This window comes from Mobula hypostoma, chromosome 16, assembly GCF_963921235.1.
Source record: "Mobula hypostoma chromosome 16, sMobHyp1.1, whole genome shotgun sequence".
NCBI lineage: Eukaryota > Metazoa > Chordata > Chondrichthyes > Myliobatiformes > Myliobatidae > Mobula > Mobula hypostoma.
Genome location: NC_086112.1, coordinates 37508525 through 37533605, shown reverse-complemented (window position 1 = coordinate 37533605; position 25081 = coordinate 37508525). Strand labels below are relative to the sequence as shown.

At 42.5% G+C, this 25081-nt stretch overlaps 1 protein-coding gene across 13 annotated transcripts in view; it reads right to left on the bottom strand.

Moving 5' to 3' along the window:
* Positions 1-25081, bottom strand: part of gcnt3 (glucosaminyl (N-acetyl) transferase 3, mucin type) — a 147015-nt gene that overhangs the window by 60762 nt on the left and 61172 nt on the right. For 3 of the 13 annotated variants that reach the window (XM_063068762.1, XM_063068768.1, XM_063068761.1), the window contains one exon: positions 244-8171. The exons of 5 other annotated variants lie outside the window; for them this stretch is intronic. In XM_063068762.1, the coding sequence (XP_062924832.1) occupies positions 6783-8084 (1302 nt within the window). In that variant the 5' untranslated portion in view covers positions 8085-8171 and the 3' untranslated portion in view covers positions 244-6782. Of the gene's footprint in view, positions 1-243; positions 8172-19270; positions 21139-21252; positions 21350-25081 lie in introns of those variants that run through there. 5 more of the 13 variants (XM_063068769.1, XM_063068763.1, XM_063068764.1 and 2 more) reach the window with 4 other exon arrangements.

Genomic DNA, 25081 nt, shown 5'->3' with positions numbered 1-25081 from the left:
TGTGGCTTACGTGTGGTTAATGTGGAAAATAAAGCTCAATGAGGAGACTCCATGATTATAGACATCATAAATTATCCAAATAAACTTTGAGTTTCTGCAAGTCATCTCAAGGTGCACATAAAAATCAACTGGCTGGTTTAAATTAGCCCAATCTTGATTGCACCACAATTTTGCAGATCATGGGGAGATAGCACCTAGGAATTTCTGCTTGGAGACACAAGAGACTGCTGATGCTGATATCAGGAGAGAAACATAAATAACTGGCAGAATTTAATGAACAAGGCAGCATCTATGGGAGAAAATGAATGTTTGATATTTCAGGTCAAAACCCCTCATTGGACTGAAAGTGTAAGGGGGAGATTGCTAGTATAAAGAGGCGAGGCAGTGAGGTGGATCAGGTGTTAGCAAGAGATGCTGTAGGCGGATCCCAGTGAGGAGGGGTTGGTTGGCAGATGGTGTCAGTGCAGGAGAGTAAGTTGAAGGAAGCCATAGAGGTTGGAGGTGATAGATGAAGGCAGCAAAGGATTGTAGGTTTTGTAATATGATAAGAAAGGAAGGTGACAAGGATCCAAATAATTGAGTTATAGTGGGCAAGTGGGAACAATGGATAGAAGGGACTCAGTGAAATGAGTATGTGAGTGATGGGCAGATGGAGTAGGTGGGGTTGAGCAAAGTAAATGGGAGATGGGGCTTGCGGGAGAAGTTGGGTAGGTCAGGACAGAAAGAAACAGGGAGAGAGCAGGTCACAAGAAATTGGCAAATTCAATGTTTATATCAACTATCTAGGTAGAATATGAGGTGCTGTTCTTCTAGTTTGACTAACTAGTTTAATTAACAGTTTAATTAAGTATAATCTAGTTTAATTGTTCTGTACTTCTGCTTGGTTAGATGACCACATTCTGGTGCAACATGGTCTTCAGTACTGCATAATATACTGCATTGTATCCAGCAGGCAGGTGCAGCAAATATTAGGAAGGTAAATGTGTATTCACCTTTATTATTATTAGACTAAAAACATACTTGCCATATTTTAGCAATGTCATAACTCTTCTACAGGTTAGTGCCTTCCTAATTTGTCTCTATTTATTAGTGTCAGCAGCATGCTAGAGGTCAATGCTGATGGATCAGACTTTCTGCTCTAATGTTGAACTCGGTACTGAGTCTGAGAGGACCACAGACGTAATGAACTGAGGGGACTAATGCGCTCTATACACGGGCTGCTCAGATTCCTGCCAGCCATAGCTTCCATATGTTTGAATTGCTGTACTGTTCTAGGCATGAAAGAAAACAATAAGTCAGTCAGCATCTGCGAAGGCAAAAGGTATGAGGTGACAGTTCAGGTCAAACATGTACTTAGATTCTTTTTGTTCCAGACTACAGCATTTGTAATCTTGTTTGAACTGTTTCCTTCACATTATTTAATTCACCTAACATTATTCTTTTATTTACTTTCGGTTATCAACTTTAATTCTTTTTTAAAATAAAGATTAATAGTTATCTATTTTAAATGTCTCTGAACTTTAGCAGAGTTAAAAGGCCTTTGGCAGCACAAGGCAATCTGGGTAGGGCCGAGACCTGAGTCATAAAGACATGCAGCAAAACACAGACCCTTTAATACACCGGGTCTATTGCAACCATCAAATCCTATCCATACGAATCCCATTTACTAGTGCTTGGTCCATAGTTCACATTTCCTTGCACTATTCATTGCCTGTGAGAAGTGGCACTCAGCTGGATATGTGAGGTTGCAAAGATCGGTGTGGCCAAGTCAACTGATTTACTGAAAGCAAAATTACAGTACATTAAACTCTTGCTTTGTAACCAAAAAATATGTTATTTTCAAAAGCAACAAAAATTTGTGTTTAGTTTTAATGAATAAACGAGTAATACTATCTGATGTTTTCTCCTTTAACTAAAACACTTTAGGTCAATTTGAGAAGGGAATGAGAGAGATGTTTTTAAAATCCTTCCTTATATTTCATGATTATGTTTAGGTCCAATAAGTTTTAGGGAATCCTGGAAATAATTCCAAATTATTGAGTCAATATACCACCTAACCCCAAAAAATTGCAAAAAAAGTTTTATGATTGTTTATTGTACTATTCGATGTGGAGAACAACATATCAAAAGTTGGACAATTTTGACACATGGGAAAGTCTCCAAAAAGGACATCAAAAACAAGATGGCCACCAGCAGAAAAACATCAAAAATCTGACTGATAACCATCAAAATTGCAAGTTTTTTTAAACCTGATGTTTTAAAAAGTGCTCTTTTCACCAATGTTTTTCAAATAACTGTAGATCCTGGAATGAAAGTTGCATTTGTACTGACATCATGACATCATGACATCATGAATGACGTAATCAAGGGACAACTCTGGTATTAAGTACTGATGTCATGACACATAATATGCTACCTTATGGCTTCTCAGATGCAGTCTTGTTCAGCATCCTCTTCTTTCACTGGCTCATTTGTCATATTGTCACAGTTGCCATCTTGGCAATGCCCACATGCACTGGTGCATTCCAGCCCATGCTTTCTGCAGGTACACTTTAGCGTATTGCACCCTCCCGAACAGTTGCAGTGAATCATCCGAATAAGTACCTCTGGAGCAGGCCTTTTGCCTGTCATCACTGGAACGAGTTTTTCCCCTTCTACCCTCCATTCCCACTCAGACGGCTCCATTTCATTACTACAGCCCGTCCACTCCATAACCTGGTAGTAAGTCAGCAGGGAGTGAAATTTACAGGCCAAGGTGGTTGGTGGCAGTCTTTCAGGTGCGACAGAAGTCTTAGCTGTTGCAAATTTCTTGTAGAGTGTATTGTATCTGATAGATGCCAGGGAGTCGTTCTGATTTCCATTGAACAACACCACCATTGCCCTACAGCCACTGGTTTCCACAACATCCTGACTTTGCTTTGGTGAGCAGAATGCTTTCAAACAATCCCTGATTCCCTTTTCTTTCTTGATGATTCTCTGGAACCCCCACTTCTTTTTGATCCCAAATACTCTGGATGTTGAGTCGTATCCAGTAAAGGCATGGAGAAACAACAGATCATTCCAAGCTGCTTCTCCGAGCATCTGCGTAAGGACCTTGATATTATAAGCATTTGATTTCGCCTTGTCTGAGCAGAAATAGAGTTCACTGCAGTTTGTTACCACTATATGGTAGAGCAAGAATATGAGGAGATCTGTGTCTTCTCCAATGAGGGTGGTAGTTTTGAAAGCAGACATTGTGACCGCTGCTTTTGCGATCTCAATGTCGGCATCTCCTTCAGCTTGAATCACTTCGCAGCCTCTCTGTCGCAAATGTTCCATGATGAGCTGGATAATTACCTGCTTGTTGCCTCATTCAAAAAGAAATCCTCCTTTTTTCCAACAAATTTTGTGGCCCTTGTAATGTTCACCTTGTTCACATTCAAATTTCTACTTTGACGCTGATGAGTACCGTCCTTCATGCTTGGCCCAACCCCATAACTACAGTGGCTCTGGCAGTGTCTGACAGTGAATGAGGCGTAGTCATCTGCAGTTGAACTGTAGGTGCACCCCTCCGTCCATTTTAAGCGGTGCAGAAGTGACCCCCCATCTAGAACATAGTGATCTGTCACTGGGACCGGCTGTGTGACAGCATTGTCAGATTTGGAGGTGACATAGTTCTTTATCGCTTCTGGCAGTTGTGGCATATCTGACTGGCACAAGATGTTCTTTGCTTCAAAGACATTGGATATGGACAGAGTTCATAGTTCATCACTTTGTCTAGCTGGAGATCACCTGTCTGTGACACAACTAGGAACCTCTGGAATAACAATGCTGGGTCTATGGTACGGTCTTCAGCAACTTTGACTGCCCTGCTGGATGCTAGTGTCTTGACCTTTGAACTCCTTTTGTGCAAATACAAGAAAACAGAGCGTCTGTCCATCTTCCTATGTAATTTCCTCTTGCGACCAGGTCATGTACATTCTCATTTGCATAAACCCCTGTGATGATGTTGTGCAATGATTTATCATCCAAAAATGGTGTGAAACAGTCCAGTTTTGCTGCGACTTTTTCAAGGTCAGCCTCATCTCTACTCACTCCAGAGGTGGACAACTCCTTATGTTGTTCAGCTGTTGTGTAACTATTCACGGTCAGTTCTTGCATGGCAAGGTTGCAAGAGGATGACACAGTGAAAGACATAGTCCAAACTGCTCTCTGGTGCTCTGACATCCCAGTTCCTCGCGTTAGGCCCCCTTGGCTTTTTAGTGAGCGCATTAGTCTCTGTTCTATCATGAGATCAGAGCCAAGGCCAGCCCAGTATTGGCTGCTGCGTCTGATTACATGGAACCCAGACTGGAACTTCTGATGAACCTCAGGGTTGTCATCCTCCAATGAATGCATCTTCTGGAGATAGAGATGAGCCGACTTCAGATAATTCGGATGGCCAGCAGCCGTGAATATCGGCAAGCAAGCTGAGATGGCGCTGAGATGGCACTGAGATGCATCTCCCATGACCCCATTTAATTGACCACAACAAGTGCCCTAGCAATCCCTACCATGTGCTGGTAGTTAACCCACAGTGTGCTTGTTTTACAGGTCCCTACCAGTTCATCCTTTTTGAGAGTTACAGTTTTGTCAATCCTGCGAATGCAATCTGATTTCAACAACGAGTCTAAGTCACTTGTGCCAGTCTCCGTCAGCGTGTACAGTCTCTCTAGTTCCTCCACTTGGTCTTGAAAACCAGGGTCATCTCCATGCTTTTAGCAATAATCTGACGTGTAAGACACTGACCCACCAGCAGGTGCCCACAAAACGCTCGTTGCACCGCCTTTCCGCTCATCATGTGTACAACGGCATTTTCACCGTACACCATCTCCAGGATCTCCTGCCATCCATCAAAGTTCTGATGGCACCCAACAAATTCATGAAGGTATGGAAGCTCCCAAGCAGTTCATATTTTATACCACAATTATGGCACTACCATTGTTATAAACAGTGAAATATAGCAAAATAAGACAGGTATGGGTCTGATTCTTTTCACTGGCAGCTTTTTTTTAACATCAGATTTTTTTACTTTCCCGTGCTCCGTTTCTGTCCAACTTTTGATATGTTGTTCAGCAGTGGTCCTCAACCACCGGGCCGCAAAGCATGTGCTACCGGGCCGTGAAGAAACAATATGATTTGGCAATATGAAACAATATGAGTCATCTGCACCTTTCCTCATTCCCTGTCACGCTCACTGTTGAACTTGAACGCACGCGAGATCATTACCCACGCGTCATCCATGTCAGCGCGAGAAGATCAACTCCTCGCGCTTGCAAATGACGACGGGGGCCGGCATTCTGGATCAAAGACAAGGCTAAATATCCTGAGATAGCCACGAAAGCACTGAAAACGTTGCAAAGCTGGGTTTTCTGCAACGAATGAAATGAAAACTAAATTGCGGAATAGACGGGATGTAAGGATCCCCCTTCGAGTATCGCTGTCTCCTAGCACCCTCGATGGGACCGTCTTGTTGCAGGGAAACAAGCCCAGGGCTCCCACTGATTCAGCGATATTGGTGTGTTGCAATGATTTTATACGTTCATACTGTACGACGAAAATATGTGCTGTGTGCTTAATGTCCAAACGTTACTTAAAATGTCATGATGCTATTGACTTATAAGTGACTTATTATTGACCTATCACTATATTCATGCCAGGAAAATATGCGCTGTGTGTTTAATATTAAATTCATTAGATAAACCCTTTTAGAAATGAAATTGAGTGTATTAGCCACTTATAAATGACTTATAGTTGACTTATCACCTATATTCTGGTCATGATTAACACCCCCCCCCCACCCCGTTGGCCGGTCCGCAAGAATATTGTCAATATTAAACCAGTCCGCGGTGCAAAAAAGGTTGGGGACCCCTGTTGTTCAGTATGTCTGAAAGTACAAGAAATGACCATAAAACTTTCATTTGCTATTTCTTTGGGGTAGGGGTATTTTGGCGCTATATTGACAGCATTAAAATCCAAAATAGGTAAGCTGAAGTTAAGTGTGATTAATTTTTTTTAAACTTCAAGTTTAACTCAATCTGCTCTCTTTCAGGTTCAATTGTGGTGGAACAGTTGACTACTTAATCCCAGGAGCTGTGTTGTTTGATTGATTAAGTATGAGGCTTGTATCTTCACTTTATCTTATCGCATGGTTAACCCATACAAAACTTCTTCCTGGACCTCAGGAAATATAGCAGTTCAAAGAAAGTGTACAGTAGATAACTTAGAGGAACAGTTAGAAGCCCATATAGCATTACATCCGGGTAGGGGGAGCAAGAGGAGAACTTCTCATTCCGTTTTTCACAAAAAAAAATCTTCCCCTTTACCCCTCGCTTGATTAGCTTGATTACTTCAATTTGCCAGTACTGTCACCAAAAAGAAGCGAAGCCTATCCATCAACTTAGCTCCTTGAGAAGGAATTAGGGAGTGAACATTAGTTTCTTCTTTAACACCATCACCATCAGGAATTATTAGTAAGTATCAATATCAACAATTTTTAAATATCACCAATCATCATTAATATTGAGCAATATTTGAGTTCTTTGGTTGTTTGGGCTGTCAAAGGGCTGTGAGCATAAGCAGGAAGCATGGAAGCTCAAGATCCACCTCAGAATGTGCAACCTGACAACTTGCCCAATTCTTCTGAACCAAATCATAGGTTCTTTGATGCAAAATTAATATGGCCCTTTGATGATCGTCACTAAATTAAATCCGTAAAAATAAGAGTATCCTCTCATTTTCTTAAGTGTTTTGGGAGATAATATTTATGCATAAGTTAACAGATTGGAAATAGCTTTATGCCTTAGATGCTCCTCTAAGCATTGAACTGCAATACTATCAACTGCTGTATCAAATTTATTGGCGAACAGGTGATGCTGCTGTAGCATCCACTTCAGATCACCTGCTCCATAAACACATACTGCACGGATGTGTGTACCAGTGCAGGGTGGGTAAGGTGCCCCTTTGGAAATATCACCTTCAAGGTAGCTCCATTTTACCAGTCTTGCTATAGCATTCATGTCAGACACATGAAATTTGTCATTGACAGGGACAGACCCAGGGACATCATGCATTCTTTGCAGTGTTGCCCACATGTGTTCATCCGGACTATAAGTGTCCTTTTCCCATTCAATAAACTTCTGTATTTTAGAGCTTTTCCATAAGTATTCCACAAAATCTCTTGTAACAATAAAATAGGCACTTCCTGAAAACATTGGTGAGTCAATTGGAGGAGCTTCCTTTTTAGTATTTGTATTTTTTATCTCTCCATTTTGTACAATATGTTGCATTTTCCATCTGACTTCTTTATGGGGCATGGTCTTTTCTGTTTCTAGGCTATTTGCTCCTTTTAAGGCTTTGAGTATTTCCACTATTTCTAGATTGGTTTTTATGGGGAAATCCATGCCACAAAGATTAATTAAGTATTTCCATCTTGAATTCTTTTGTAGGAGATCCTTCATACAGTTTAAATCTGCCTGAACCCTACTCCAGGATGCATAGACTACAGCCTCAATCTGGCTGGCAATAAATACATTATCGAAGCATGAAGCAATGCCCTTTACTGCATCTTTGAAGACCTCAGGTGATTTTTGGTCCACATGAATGCAGTAAAAATTCTGAGGTGTATATATAGACCGTAAAAGTCTTTCAAACATGTCAATTCTCTGATGGATTACTATTGAATATGCTATTGGAAATTCTTCTTCCTCTTTACTAAGTGGAAATGTGATATATTTTTGTAATTTAATGAAGTTATCACAGTGCTTGGTCAAGTTTATATAATCTTTCTCACCCAGCTCTTGTCGATTTTGAAATTCCTTTGATATTGTTTGAAGCTTAGCTAATTGTATTGCCTCTTCATTTCCACTAATAATGCTTGTACAGTTTACATAATATCTGGGGTCCTCTTCAAAGAGTTCCAAGCTTTCGAATTGGTTTATAGAATCTTTGTCATGGGCTATAAGAAGGAACAATGTCACCAGTGAGGCAATTCCTGTGATTATCCATTTAGATTGCTTGCACCTGAGATGACAACACCTGAGACCACAGAATTTTACGCACAGCATTTTGATTCAGTTCGCAGGTTGAACTTGCTCGTCCACAGTTTCCTTTCCACTTAGCCGATCAGGTTTTCACTACAGAGCAACTCTAATCTGAAATAACCGTAAGAAAATAAGGTACAAAAAATTACATTCCCTGTTCAATAAACATATGACACCATAAGTACTCAAAACATATGGTATGAAATTAATGTTTACATATAATGTCAATAAAATGTTTTGAAAGAATTAAACTACAAAGGAAAAATGGCACAAACTGTTCATTGGCAAATTATTTAACCTTGTGCATATAATGAAAAAAGTTCAAAGTACATTTATTATCAGTTATACTACCTTGAGATTCATCTGCTTACAGGCAGCCACAAATGAACCCAATTAAAAAAAAGACCAACAACCAATGTGCAGAGATAGAGGGAAAAACACTATTCATGCAGACACTAAAAGTAAGCAGCAGCAGCATTTCAAACCAAATTGATATAATGATAGTCTTCTTATAATTAGCTTTACAGAGGTGAATTGTAATAACTAATGTGAAATACTAAATATATAATACACACTTAAGCCTTCAAGTGCTACCTAACCAAAGCAGTTGCAAACTGGAAAATACATAACACTTTTACATTAGTTCTGCAATAATCCCTGATATATTTTGAAGATAGAAAATCAAAGTTTAATTGTTGAGTAAAAATATAAATGGCAGGACTAACTTTGAGTTGTATTTTGATCTCTGGAATGCTTGGTATGTGTAGTTTCTCAACAATATGTAGTTGACTGGAAAATGTCAAATAATGTTATTTAATTACCGTGAAACAGTAACTGAAGCAGTTCAAATACTTCACCAATCTTCGAAGCTTTCCTGATCCTAGAATCCAAGAACCTTCATTCTGTCTTACCCTAAATTCTGTATTAATATGATCCGAATGCTTTAGGTAAAAGTAGCTTCCTCTGCTTTGTTTTAACTCTCACATTTAATCATATCTCCTTTGCTCATCAGTCTGCAACTCAGTTGATGGAAGCTGTCTGTTTATAGCTGTCCTATTTCATCCTCTCATCATTTAAGAACTTTATAATTATACCTTTATCCCTTTTCCAACAAAACTAGACATGATAATGTATCTAAGTATTAAGTTTTAAACATAAGTAGTTCTCTATGTTTTTAATCCTGTGGTATGACTTTTTTATTACCTCAACAATTTTCAGAATCAGAATCAAGTTTAATATCACTGGTATATGTTGTTAAATTTGTTAACTTAGCAGTACAATACAATACATGATACAGAAAAATAAATAGATGAGTCACAGTAAGTATATATACTGTGGTAAACCATATATATGTTGTAACTGGGTTAACTGTCTGGACATGCCCCTCTGCTGACTGCCCCTCTGGCTCCTCCCACAGACCCCTGAATAAAGGTGTTTTGCCTTGCCCCTTCCCCTCAGCCCGGGAGCAGGCACTCAGCATGGAAGTCGTATTTTACTGCGAATAAAAGCCTTTCAGTATTTACCCTACTTCAGTCTTTTGGAGTTATTGGATGTGCTTCACATAGGGATATTAAATAGTTAGATTATCAATAGTACAAAATGAAAATAATAAAAGTGAAGTAGTGTTCATGGATTCAATGTCCATTTAGGAATCAGATGGCAGAGGGGAAGAAACTGTTCCTGATTCACTGAGTGTGTGCCTTCAGGCTTCTGTACCTCCTTCCTGATGGTAACAATGAACCATGCAGTGCTCTCTAATGGTAGCAATTTTAAAAATAACAGTAAAGAAGGAATATTATATGCCAATTTTATTAAAACTCATAAGGTTTTATGACATTATCTATCTAAATTAAACACCTTTAATCAAAGCAACGCTAATGTATTTCACAGCAGTAACATTAATCAAAATATGAAACTGAGCTACAGAAAGAGCATTCAAGACTAAAAACTTAAATGATGGGTTGTAAAACACTCCTTGAATTAAACAAAAACTAATAGCTTTAGGAAGGCAAATTTTAGAGCTTAGGCTCAAAGCAGCTGACAGCATGGCTGAGATGAAAATTTTGCGAACTGCTAGAGTAGAAGGAACACAGAAATTTTCTTGAGATGGTTGAAGCAAAAATAAAGTGCAAATGCTGGGAGTAAAAAACAGAATCCCTCACCATGTCTATCAGCTTCTCTATCCTCCTCTCTTTTGAGATGTTTAGTTATCACAAAGAATCTGATCCAAACGGATGTCTAAGGAGGAGGGTATCACAACTAATTCTATGTGTATTACATGTGCAGTATTCTACATAGCTCAGGAAGTTTTCCTCTTTGAGATTTGTTCTGCTGTTTTGGGATTGTTTTTACTGCCGTAACAGAAATTGCCTTTACAGTGATCAGAAAAATCAAGGAACATTTTGTAACCTAGTGAGATTCCCTCTTGCAACAAGTAGTAGTAAACTTAAAATGCATTCGTAAAAAAAAATATTACCACGACTAACCATCTCAAACATTCAATCAAAGCCGTTTAACATTTTACTATTACTATTATAATACCCACCTTGTCATTTGTGACTAGCTAGTAAGCAACTTTGAATGAAATAGCAAATGTTTCACCAATTGTGGGTAGTTTTAATTTTACAGTCAACTCATATTAGTAGTCTATGTATTGACATATTCTAAACTTTATGAATTTGCCTTCTCTGGAGCGTGAAACATAGCTATCATCTTTAAAGAATCAGTAGATTCTGGAATGGTTCAAGGGGACTGGAAAATTGCAAATGTCACTCCACTCTTCAAGAAGGGATGCAGAAGAAAGGAAATTATAAGGCAGTTTGCCTGACCTCAGTGTTTGGGAAGATGTTAGAGTTGAAATTATAAGGCAGTTTGCCTGACCTCAGTGTTTGGGAAGATGTTAGAGTTGCTTGTTAAGGATGTGGTTTGGGGCATTTGGAGGCACGTGACAAAGCAAGCCAAAGGCAACATGGTTTCCTTAAGGGAAAATCTTGCCTGAAAAATCTGTTGGAATTATCTGAGGAAATAACTAGCAGTAGAGACAAAATAAAATCAGTGGGTGTTCTGGACTTGGATTTTCAGAAGGCCATTGACAAGGTGCCATACATGAGGCTGTTTAGCAAGATAAGAGCCCATGGTATTACAGAAAATATACTAGCATGGATAGAGCATTGGCTGATTGGCAGGAGGCAAAGAATGGGAATAAAGGGAGCCTTTTCTGATTGGTTGACAGTGACCAGTGGTATTCTTCAGGGGTCAGCATTGGGGCTGCTTCTATTTATTTTATATGTCAATGATTTAGATGACTTTGATGACTTTGTGGCCAAGTTTGTGGACCATACAAAGATAAGTGGAAAGGCAGATAGCGTTGTGGATGCAAGGAGGCTGCAGAAGGACTTGGATAGATTAGGAAAATGAACAAGAAGTGGCAAGTGGAATAAAGTGTCGGGAGTGTATGGTCATCCAATTTGGTAGAAGGAATAAAAGCATAGACTATTTTGTGAGTGGGGAGAAAACGCAAAAATCCAAGATGAAAAAGGACTTTGGAAGTCCTAGGATTTTGTTCAAAGATTTCTATAGATGGTAACTGCAGCCAAGAAATTAAACAGCACTCACTTCTGGGGAGGCAGTAATGGCAAATTTGGATAAAATTCTGAAGAGCAGAGACATAACATTGTCTATGATGATCTGTATAGTCAAATCTATGGTATTTCCATTTGTGATGTATGGCTGTGAGAGCTGGATTATTAGTAAAGCTGAATACAAGAGAATCGATGCCTTTGAACTTGGATGCTGGAGGAACATGTTAAGAGTTCGTTGGACAGCAAGAAGATCCAACAAGTCAATACTTGAAGAGATACCAGACTGGTCACTGGGAGGCTTGATTATGAGACAAAAGCTCAAATATTTTGGCCACATCGCGAGAAGACAGGATTCTTTGCAGAACACTCTCATGTCAGGTAAAACAGAAGGTAAAAGGAGGAGAGGACGACAGAGGCTACGATCGATAGATAATATTACTCAGACAATGTGCATGACCTTGGAGGATCTGAGGAAGGCAGTTTCCAACAAGAAGGCTTGGTGTGCAGGAGTCCGTGAGGTGATAAAGAGTTGGACTCGACTTAATGACTGAACAACAAATGCAGGATTCCCTAAATGTTAATTTGCTGTTTGAGACAGTGGAGAGGAAGGCAAATGCAAGGTTAGCATTCATTTCAAGAGCACTAGAATATAAAAGCAAGGATGTAATGCTAAAGTTTTATAAGACACTGGTGAGGCCTCATCTGGCATATTATGAGCAATTTTGGACGCCTTATTTAAGAAACGATACCCTGATACTAGAGAGGTTTCAGAGGGAGTCCTTTTTCATCTTGGATTTTTGCATTTTTGGAATGAAAGGCTTAATGTATGAGGAGCAACTGATTGCTCTGGGCCTTTACTCATTGGAATTTAGAGGAATAAGAAGTGATCTCATGGAAACCTATTGAATCATGAAAGCCCAAGATGGAGTGGATTTGGAGAGGATGTTTCCTATGGTGGGGAGTCTAAGATCAGAAAATAGGATCATCCATTAAGAATGGAGATGAGGATGAATTTCTTTGGCCAGAGGGTGATGAATATATCAAATTCATTGCCACAGGCAGCTTTGAAGGGCAGGTCATTGGGTGTATTTAAGGCAGAAGTTAATAGGTTCTTGATTAGTTGGGGCATGAAAGGTTACAGGGAGAAGGCAGGTGAATGGGGTTGAGAGGAAAATGGATCAGCCAGGATGAAATGGCTGAATGGCCTAATTCTGCTTCTATGACCAGAAGGCAGGGATTCAAGATCGAAGCGAAGCCCCACTGATAGAAATAACAAGATGAACTTAATTAAAATTCTGATTACAAAAATGATGACTTATCTTCATAACATTGCTGTCTTCCACTCACTTTTCTTATTTTTTTAAAAGTGCTTCTTATGCTACTATGCTTTATTGTGACTTCCGATATAAAATAAACATTCCCTTTTTATGCAACATACATCAAAGTTGCTGGTGAACGCAGCAGGCCAGGCAGCATCTATAGAAAGAGGTGCAGTCGACGTTTCAGGCCGAGACCCTTCGTCAGGATTAGTCCTGACGAAGGGTCTTGGCCTGAAACGTCGACTGCGCCTCTTCCTATAGATGCTGCCTGGCCTGCTGCGTTCACCAGCAACTTTGATGTATGTTGCTTGAATTTCCAGCATCTGCAGAATTCCTGTTGTTTACATTCCCTTTTTATGTTAGTCTTCCTTATACTTGTCGTCCAAGAGAGAAGCTAGCTTGGATGAAAAGTAGGACCAAATTAACATACAGAGAAATGAATTACTTTATCAAATATAATTTCATATCATCTTAAAATTTTACATTATTGGAATCATTTCTTAGACCTAATGTTGTATGTTGTATGTTGTCTTAATCTGACCTCTTACAAAGGTAGACAGATCTAAAAGTTTGTGCCAAATTTTACAACATACCTACTCATTGCGCTGTGATGTTACTATTCATGTGATAAGCACCACATTGTCAGAAATCCAGAATGCATTTAAATTTCAAAGAGAAAAAAGTTTTCTGCCATTAAAAGCTTTAATAGAGAGTGATATTTTAAACTAGGTCTCGAGAATGATGGATTGTAAATAATAGATTATATTTCCAAATCAATCAACCCAGTTCCTATTTGCTATGCTGCAAAGCGAGACCTGTTTTCGAAAGCAAATAAAACCTCTTTGTGTTTCTATGTGGCATGTGATTCCAACATAGAATTTAAGTGAAAACAAGAAGACCTGAACAATGCCTGGAGAAATAAAACAAAATGCTGGTTAGGAAATCACTGATTTTACAATTCTTCATCTTTTTATTTTCATTGGGATTAGGAAAACAAAAGAGAGATTTAAAATGCACTGACAATTCACACTTCCTTAACGCAAGACTGCCACCAAAAAAAGTAAGGCCTCCTTGCCTGGGAAGAACAGGTTTAAAATACCGGAAACATCCAACCCACATAATTTGGTATTTTGCAAAAGTACACAGGCTTGCAATGATAGATGAGCAGATGTAGAAGCAGAATTAGGCCATTCAGCCCATCACACTTGCTCTGCCATTCCTGATTTATTATCAGGCTGATTTATTATCCCTCTCAACCTCATTTTCCTGCCTCCTCCTGTAACCTATGACGCCCTTACAAATCAGAAACCCATTATACTCTGATTTAAATATACCCAATGACTTGGCTTTCACAGCCATCGGTGGCAAAGAATTCCACAGATACAAAGTTCAATGTTCAAAGTAAATTTATTATCAAAGTACATATATGTCATCATATACAACCCAGAGTTTCAATTTCTTGTGGACATATTCAATAGATCCATAACAGAATAATAGTTATAACAAATTCAGTGAAAGGCTACACCAAGCTGGCCGTTCATCCAATCTGCAAAATAAAACAAACTTCAAATACAAAAAAAAAGTAATAAATATTGAGAATATGAGATGAGTCTTTGAAGGTGACTCAATACTTCATGGGAACTTTTCGATAATGGGGCAAGTGAAATTGAGTGTAGTTATCCCACTTGGTTCAAGAGCCTGATGGTTGAGAGGTTATAACTATGTCTGAACCTGATGATGTGAATCCTGAGGCTCCTATATATTCTTCCTGATGCCAGCAGTGAGAAGAGAGCACGGCCTGGGTGGTGGGGGTTCCTGCTTTCATGCAACAATGTTTCATGTAGATGTTCTCAATGATGGAGAGGGCTTTTCCTATGAAGGACTGGGCCATATCCACTACTTTTTGTAGAATTTTAGATGTCATGCCAAATCTTCATAAACTTCTAAGAAAGTAGAGGTGCTGCTGTACTTTCTTTGTAATTGCACTTACATGCTGGGACCAGTATAGGGGTTCCAAAATGATAGCAATGAGCAATTTACAGTTGCTGACCCTCTTAATGTCTGAGAACTGGGTTATGGAACTCTGGTTTCCTGCTCCTGATGTCAATAATCAGCTCCTTGGTCTTGCTGATATTGAGAAAGAGGTTGTCGTTGTGGCACCACTCAGTCAGATTTTCAATCTCCCTCCTATATTCTGATTCATCACCACTTTTGATTCGGCCTTTGACAGTGGTGTTGTTCATAAACTTGTATACGGCATTGGAGCTGTGTCACACAGTCATAAGTGTAAAGTGAGTAGAGCGGGGGGCTAAGCACACAGTCCTGTGGTGAACCTATTCTGATGGAGATTGTGGAGGAGACGTTGCCAATTCGAACTGCCTGGTGTCTGCAGGTCAGGAAATCCTGGATCCAATTGCACAAGGAGGTATTGAGGCCGATGTGGTAAACCATATATATGTTGTAACTGGGTTAACAGTCTGGACACGCTCCTCTGCTGACTGCCCCTGTGGCTTCTCCCACAGATTCCCGAATAAAGGCGATTTTGCCTTGCCCCTCCCCCTCAGTCCGGGGGCAGACATTCACCATGGAGGTCGTATTGTACAGCGAATAAAAGCCATTCAGTATTTTACCCAACTTCAGTCTTTTGGAGTTATTGAAGGTGCTTCAATTTTATTCGCTGTACATTTTAAACCACGGAACACTCTCTGAGACCCGACAAGTTAGACCTCGGTCCGCAAACGCCTGAAACTGTAAACGCTTTCGAACTCTGGCTGGTCTGCTTCGAAGCGTACCTAGAGGAGACTAAAGCGACCGACCCCGTAGCGAAGCGCAGAGTTCTACTTTCCAGGGTCAGTCCACGAGTTTATTCGCTGATCAGAGACCAGCTGAGCTATGACGGCACAATGAGTGCCCTCAAAGGACAATACCTGCCGCCGATAAACAGCGTCTACGTGCGACATCGCTTAGCGACTTGGCAACAACGGCCCGGGGAGTCAAGTGCTGAGTTCGTCCAGGCCCTACGGACACAGGAGCTGATGGCGGCGCAGCATGCAGAACTCCTTGTCAGAGACGCCTTCGTCACAGGAACCAGGTCAGTGCATTTGCGCCAGCTGATCTTACCTTAAGTTCGGCGATTGAGCTGGCTGACACGCTGGAGGCCGCTCTGCACAGCTCTGAGGCTCTCCAGGCACGTGATCCCCCGATGGCCTCGTAGGCGCCGCAGACCTCGCAACCCGCTGGCGAATCGACCTTGGCTGCTGCCAGTCACGAATCCTCAAAGTGCTACTTCTGCGGACTGGAGAAGCACCCGCAGAAATGCTGCGCGGCCCGACAAGCTACCTGCTCCAGCTGTGGAAAGAAGGGCCACTTCGCCAAGGTCTGTAAGTCCAAACCGTGAGCAGGATTGAGCAGCACCGCGTGCAAAACATGGGGGTCGCCATCTTGCCTGCCGCCATCTTCCCTGCACACCACCACCATGTGCGAGACATGGGGGCGGCCATCTTGGTCGGCGCCACCTCCCACCGCCTACGACCAACGGGTGCTCACGGGGCACCCCACCACGCCGGACCAAGACAGCGACTCAACCCTGGCTTCCGTGACCCTTGACCAAAGCGTTCCCCACCAGTTCACAAGGTCAATGATGGACATCCTGGTGGAGGCGCGCAGGACAAGCTGCCTGTTTGACACATGCAGCACGGAGAGTTTTATCCACCTGGACATGGTACAGCATTGCGGACTCGTGATACGGCCGGTAAGTCAGAGGGTCACCATGGCTTCCGGGTCGCAAACAACAGACATCTGGGGGGGTTGTGTAGCGATGCTAGTGGTGCAGAGCACAGAATATCGAGACTTTACGTTACTGGTCATGCCTCAACTGTGCGCCCCTGTGCTATTGGGGCTCGACTTCCAGAGCCACCTGAAAAGCGTGACAATAGAGTATGATGGGCCCCTCCCACCAATTACTGTCATAAATCCCAGTTTTGTAGGAATACGTCACATACCCTGCTACTGACCACACACACACACTGACCCGCACATCCCACCCAACACCATGCCAACAGCCGCACTACCGACACCACTTGCGGCCTCTCCACCCTCAAGATCCCTCCCCCACTGCTGTTCACCAACCTGACCCCCGACTGTAAACCTGTGGCAACTAAAAGCAGGAGGTACAGCGCGGGGGACAGAGTCTTCATTAAGTCGGAGGTGCAGCGGCTGCTCAGGGAGGGGGTCACTGAGGCAAGCACAAGTCCTTGGAGGGCGCAGGTGGTCGTTGTTCGGAACGGGGAGAAGAATAGGATGGTCGTGGACTATAGCCAGACCATCAATAGGTTCACGCAGCTCGACGCGTACCCTCTACCCCACGTCACGGATATGGTCAATCAGATAGCACAGTACCTAAAATCCACTTACCATCAGCTCCCCATCCGCCAGGAGGACCGCCCTTACACCGCCTTCGAGGCAGACGGCAGGCTTTAACAATTCCTGCGCGTCCCCTTCGGTGTCACGAGTGGTGTATCTGTCTTCCAGAGGGCAATGAACCAGATGGTGGACCAGTGCCAACTGAATGCCACGTTCCCATATCTGGATAACATCACCATCTGCGGTCACGACCGGCAGAATCACGACAACAACCTCCAAAAATTTCTCCAAGCGGCCAAAGCCTTCAATCTCACCTATAACAAGGACAAGTGTGTGTTCGGAACCACCCGACTTGCTATCCTTGGGTGTGTCGTGGAGAATGGAGTCATTGGCCCTGACCCCGACCGTATGCGCCCCCTGTTGGAATTCCCTCTTCCCAACACCCTCAGAGCCCTCAAAAGGTGCCTGGGCTTCTTTTCATATTACGTCCAACGGGTCTCTAACTACGCAGACAAGGCCCGCCCCCTGGTCAAGTCCACTACATTCCCCCTGACTGCCGAGGCCCACGCGGCCTTCAGCCGCATAAAAGGGGACATTGCCAAAGCAGCAATGCATGCGGTGGATGAGGCCATTCCCTTCCAAGTAGAGAGTGACGCCTCCGACTTTGCGCTGGCTGCTACCCTCAACCAGGCGGGAAGACCAGTGGCGTTCTTCTCCCGCACCCTTCAAGGCCCTGAAATTCAGCACTCCATGGTGGAGAAAGAGGCCCAGGCCATAGTGGAAGTTATTAGGCATTGGAGGCACTATCTCGCTGGCAAAAGGTTCACCCTGCTAACTGACCAGCGCTCAGTCGCATTTATGTTTAATAACCAACAGCGGGGCAAAATCAAAAACGATAAAATTCTGAGGTGGAGAATCGAACTCTCCACCTTCAACTATGACATCATGTACAGGCCTGGGAAGCTCAACGAGCCCTCCGATGCCCTATCCCGGGGAACGTGCACCAGTGCGCAGATCTACCGGCTATACACCCTACATGTAGATCTTTGCCACCCAGGGGTCACCCGGCTTTTCCACTTGGTGAAAGCCCGGAACCTGCCTTACTCCCTTGAGGAGATCAGGACGATGACCAGGGACTGCCAAGTCTGCGCAGAGTGCAAACCACACTTCTACCGACCCGAAAAGGCACAACTAATCAAGGCCACCCGCCCCTTTGAACGACTGAGTGTTGACTCTAAGGGCCCCCTTCCCTCCACCGACCGCAATGTGTACTTTCTTAATGTTATCGACAAGTACTCACGGTTCCCCTTCGCCATCCCCTGCCCCGACACCACTACCACGTCAGTTATAAAAGCCCTGCACAAGCTCTTCACTTTGTTCGGATACCCATGCTATATCCACAGTGACAGAGGGTCCTCGTTTATGAGTGACGAGCTGCGCCAATACCTACTGGCTAGGGGAATTGCAACTAGTAGGACCACAAGCTATAATTCCCGGGGGAATGGACAGGTGGAGAAGGAGAATGGCACAGTGTGGAAAGCCACACTCTTAGCCCTCAGGTCAAAGGGACTGCCGGTCTCCCGCTGGCAGGAGGTCCTTCCCGAGGAACTCCACTCCATCCGCTCCCTGTTACGCACGGCCACCAATGCCACCCCTCATGAGTGGCTCCGTTCTTTTCCCAGAAAGTCGACCACTGGGACCACCCTACCAACTTGGCTGACGTCCCCGGGGCCAGTGCAGCTCCGGAAACACGCGAGGAGCAATAAATACTTCCTGATGGTCGAGAGGGTTCACTTACTTCATACAAACACCCAGTATGCGATGTGGTTTTACCTGATGAGCGGGAGGACATGGTCTCCATCCGCGACCTGGCATCCGCAGGAGCACCGGGCCCCTACCCTGAACACTCCGTGGTGACTATTAACCCCGTACCCACCAATGTACGTACCCATGAGACACTGCGCACTCCAAGTCCTACACAGACACCACACGACACTCCCATACCGGGCGCGACGCACACGCACGAGGGATTACCGACGCCTAACGTGCTGGGACCTCAAGTCAGGCTGGAGCCAGCACAACCGCCGTCGCTGATGCAATCACCACCGGTGCTACGTAGATCACAGCGACGGACTCGACCGTCTGATAGACTTGACCTGTAAATATGCTTGTTTTAAATATTGTCAGTCACTTCACCCCGCGGGACTCTTTTAAAAAAGGAGGGGTGAATGTGGTAAACCATATATATGTTGTAATACGGTTAACTGTCTGGACACACCCCTCTGCTGACTGCTCCTGTGGCTCCTCCCACAGAGTCCTGTATAAAGGTGTTCGTCTTGCCCCTCCCCCTCAGTTTGGGGGCAGACACTCACCATGGAGGTCGTATTGTACAGCGAATAAAAGCCTTTCAGTATTTTTACCAAACCTCAGTCTTTTGGAGTTATCGAAGGTGCTTCAGCGGAGAACTTGGTTTATTGATTTGTTTTGAGGGGATGATGGTATTGAATACTGAGCTGTAGTCGATAAAGAGCATTCTGATATCTGCATCTAATTTGTTCAGTTGATCCATGTTTGAGTGATGAACCAGGAAATGGCAACCGTTACTGACTTCTTGTGCTGGTAGGCAAATTGCAGCGGATCCAAGTCACATCTCAGGCAGGTGTTTACATGTTTCATTACCAACCTCTCAAACACTTCATCACTGTGAATGTAAATGCTATTGGACGATCGTCATTGAGGCAGATTACCATGTTCTTCTTCGGCACGGGTATAAGTGAAGCAGGTAGGTACCTCAGACTGCAAAAGCAAGAGCTTAAAGGTCACACTGAACACTCCAGCCAGTTGATCAGCACAGGTCTTTAGTACTTGGCTTGATACCTCATCTGGGCTGGATGCTTCTCGTGGGTTCACCCTCCTGTAGGCTGTTCATGCATCAGCCTCAGAGACTGAAATCACAGGATCATCAGGAGCTGTGGGAGTTCATGATGGTTCCTCCATGTTTTGATGGTCAAAGCAAGCACAGAAGGCATTAAGCTCCTCTGGAAGTGAACCCCTGCTGTCACCTATGTTGCATCATTTCACTTTTTAAGAGGTGATAACATTCAAGCCCTGCTACAACTGTCAAGCATCCTTCATGATTCAGGTTTAGTCTGGAATTGCCACTTTCTCATGAGATGGCTTTCCAGAAAGCATATCTGGACATCTTTAAATTCTTTTGGTTACCAGATTTGAATGCCTCTAATTGGGCCCTGAGCAGATTGCAGATCCCATGGTCCACCCAGGGCTTCTTGCTGGCGAAGACGCTGAATGATTTTGTGGGGACACACTTTTTTCCAATATAAAGTCCGTGACAACCATGATGTATTCATTCAGATCCACAGATGAGTCCTTGTACATGGCCAAGTACACCAACTCGAAGAAATCCCATAGCTGTTTCTCTGGCTCCCGTGACTACACCCTTGTTGTCTTAATCTCTGGAGCTTTGCTCTTGAGCCTCTGCCTGTATGCAGGCAGGAACAGGACAGCCAAGTGTTCAGAATTACCAAAAACGGTCTGGGCATGGAACGGTAGGCATTCCTTATCTTAGTTTAACAGTGGACCAGTGTGTTGGGACCTTTGGTGTTACAGGTTATTTGCTGATGATAATTGGGCAGGGATTTCTTCAAATAAGCCTGGTTGATCTCCCTGATTATGATTTGAAATGGATCAGAATGAACTGTTTCTTGTTTGGAAATGGCATCATGCTGTATCTCAAGAGCTTGATTATGGTCAGCCACTGGTGATATGTAAACCATAGTCAGGATTGTGGAGAACTCCCTTGATAAATAGAACAGATGGCATTTGATCATTAGGTGTTCAATGTTGGGAGACCATAAGTTCAATAAAACCGTCATTTGGAACATCACTGAGATTTTATCATAAAACATATACCTGTACCTTTTGCCTTTTCTGAATCTGCAGTTCGGGCTATCCTGTGGACCATGAAGCCTTTGATCACCATGTCTGGCGGGCCGGGAGTAAGCCGTGTCTTGGTCAAACACAGAACACAAAATCTTTCATTTTCCTCCAATACAGCAATGATCACCAGCCTTGGCAAAGAAATTTCTCCTTACTTCTGTTCTAAAGCGAGGTCCTTCTGTCCAGTGGCTGTGTCCACAAATCCTAGACTCCCCCACTACAGGGAAACATCGTCTCCATGTCCACTGTATCTAGGCCTTTCAATATTCGATAGGTTTCAATAAGATCCCCCTCATTCTTCTAAACTCCAGCAAGTACAGCCCCAGAGCCATCAAATGCTCTTTATATGTTTAACCCTTTCATTGCCAGAATCATTCTTGTGAAATTTCTCTGGACCTTCTCTAATGCCATCACATACATTTTTTCAGATAAGGGGCCCAAAACTGCTCACAATACCAAAGTGCAGTTATAAAACCTCAGCATTACATCCTTGCTTTTACATTCTAGTTCTCTCAAGATTTGCCTCTGCCTCCCTTACCAATGACTCAACCTGCAAGTTAACTTTTAGGCAATCCTGCATGAGGATTTCCAAGTCCCTTTTCACCTCTGATATCTGAATTTGCTCCCCATTTTGAAAATAGTTTACACCTTTATTCCTTCTACTAAAGTGCATAACCCTACACTTCCCAACACATGATTCCATCTACTACTTCTTTGCCCATTTTCCTAATCCATCCTTTTACAGATTCGCTGCTTCCTCAACACTGCCTGCCCTTCCACCTTTCTTTGTATCACCTGCAAACTTGGCCACAAAGCCATTAATTCCATTAATCAAATCATTGACATACAACATGAAAAGAAGCTGTCCCAACACTGATCTCTTCAGAACAATACAACAACAGCCCAACCAAAAAAGATCCCCTTTATTTCCACTTTTTATCTCCTGCCAGTCCATAAATCTTCTATCTATGCTAGTATCTGTCATGTAATACTCTACCTTGTTTACAGACTTGTCAAAGGCCTTCTGAAAATCTAAGTAAACACCATTCACTGATTCTCCTTTGTCTATCCTGTTATTTCCTCAAAGAATTCCAACGTATTTGTCAGGTAAGACTTTTTCCTAAGGAAAACATGCTGACTTTGGCCCATTTTATCATGTGCCTCCAAGTGCCTGAAGCCTCATCCTTAATAATGGTTTCCAAAATCTTCCCAATCATTGAAGTCAGGCTGACTAGCCTATAGTTTCCTTTCTTCTGCCTCGGTCCTTTCTTAAAGAGTGGAGTGATATTCACAACTATCCAGTCCTTCAGAACCATTCCAGAATCTAGTGATTCTTGAAAGATCATTACTAGTGCTTCCACAATCTCTTCTGCTTCCTCTTTCATAATCATAGTGTGTAGTCAATCTGGTCCAAGTAATTTATCTACCTTAAGACCTTTCAACTTCCCAAGCATCTTCTCCTTAGTAATGGCAACTACACTCACTTCTGACCCCTTTTAATTCTCGAATTTCTGGCATTCTGCTGGTATCTTCCGCAGTGAAGACTGATGCAAAATACTTAAGTTCATCTGCCATTTCTTTCTCCCCCATTACTACCTCCCCAGCATAAGCTTCCAGCAGTTCAATATCCACTCTCGCCTCGTGCTTCGTGAATGGAATAAATTAGAATTCCACAAAACAATTAAGATAACAACACAACTTTAGATGAAATACATAACATGATGGTATTACTCTCTCTAAAATAAGCCATGTTTTCAGGTTGATGACAGCAACACTGATTTTGTCACTTGTGCCTTGGCCAACTTTGAGAGCTTTGGGGGGTGCTGGAAAGCTGTAGCCAAGCATCCTGGCTTGGCCACCTTAACTTGGAGTCATTTGGGGCCTTTTCGCTGTCGGAAAGTTGTTGACTGGTTGTCAGTTTTGCAATAGAGGGGGACAAGTAAAATTTCCCTGGCCGATTGCCAGTGTTATCATGAAGGCCTTCCCCAGGTCCCTGTCACATCACAACTAAGTGAAATTGGCATCTTCCCCTACTTGTATGTCTTAGGCAATAATGAAGAAAGTATAGAAACATAGCTACAGAAGCCAGTAAAGACACAATATAAGTGACAGAGTAAACAAATTCTAAACAAAATTGAACTTTTAATGAGTAGTTATTATTATAGTTATCAGCACATTAAACAAAAAAGTCAGAAAATATTATCCCAGGGCGGTTAGAAGTTACCAAAGTCAAAAGCCAAGTTATCAGGAAATGATAACATTGTCTTGTGGAAGGAAAGTCATGATTGAGTAATTGATTGGAGTCCTTTGGGTGTGTAGCAAGCCCAGCAAATATACTTAAAGGGAACTGCCGTACTTGTATTTCCAGAAAGCATTTGAAAAGGTGCATCAAAAGTTATTGTAGAAAATGAAAACACTCCATATTTTGGTCAGAAAAATACTTAAATATCTAATTGACAAAATACTGCAGACCTCTGCAGTGTAGAGGGACCTGGCCCTCCTGGTAATTAGGAAAGTGAACAGAATGTTGCCATTTATTGTTGGATAATCCACGGCAGAAAGCTACCTTCAATCAGGACGGTGATCAACACTTTAAAGACCAGTTTCATGGCAGTTTCTCTGAGTTGAAGAGCAACCAATCAGCAAGAGGCAGAGTCAGAGTGCAAAAAGTGCTACCTTTCAATCAGGTCTGCATTCAAGATTTCAAAGCAGAGGTTCGTGCTGGTTTTCTCTTAGTGGATTCTCTTTCTAATCCATGGCAGGGAGTGCATTAGTCAGCTTCTTTTCAATCAGGACAGTGATTGAGATTTTAAAGGTGAATTTCTGCAGCAATTTACGTAAAAGAGTCTTGACCAGCAACCAATTGGTGTTAGTGGAGTTAGTGGAAAGTTTGTGGAGACAGATGTGGATAAGACCTCAGACAAAGTTAGGAATCAAAAGATTGAGCATGGTGCAATTAGTGTCCTGAGCTGCATTTATTTCAATGCAAGAAATATCATAGGAAAGGCAGATGATAGTGCTGAAGATGAGGCAGCTGGTTTATAAACAGAAGCAATGTGTAATGAAGATAGGCTGTTGATAGGGCAAAATTGCAGTCAACAGGATGAGTTGCAATGTAAAAGGTGGTCAAAATCGAAAAGAGTTAATACAGGACTGAAAGTGCTATAGTCGAATGCACACAGTATACAGAATAAGGTAGATGAACTTGTAGCACAATTACAGACTGGCATGTATGATGTGTTGGCATCACTGAGTCATGACTGAAAGAAGATTATAGCTGGGAGCTTAGTGTCCAAGGATACACATTATATGGAAAGGAAAGGCGGGAAGGCAGAGCGGACGGTGTTGTTCTCTTGGTAAAAAATGAAATCAAATCATTAGAGAGAGGTGACGTCGGGTCAGGTGGTGTTGAAACTTTGTGGATGGAGCTAAGGAACTGCAAGGGTAAAAAGATCTGATGGGAGTTGTATACAGACCCCCAAACAGTAGTAAGGATGTGGTCTACAAATTACAATGGGAGATAGAAAATGCATGCCAAAAGGAAAATACTACAATAGTCATGGGGGATTTCAATATGCAGGTAGATTTGGGAAAATCAGGTTAGTGCCGGATTCCAGGATGGAGAATTTCTAGAGTGCCTACGAGATCACTTTTTAGATCAGCTTGTGGTTGAGCTCACTAGGGGATCAGTTATTCTGGATTGGGTGTTGTATAATGAATCAGAATTAGAGAGTTAAGGTAAAAGAACCCTAAGGGGACAGTGATGATAATATGACAGAATTCACCCTAAAATCTGAGAAGG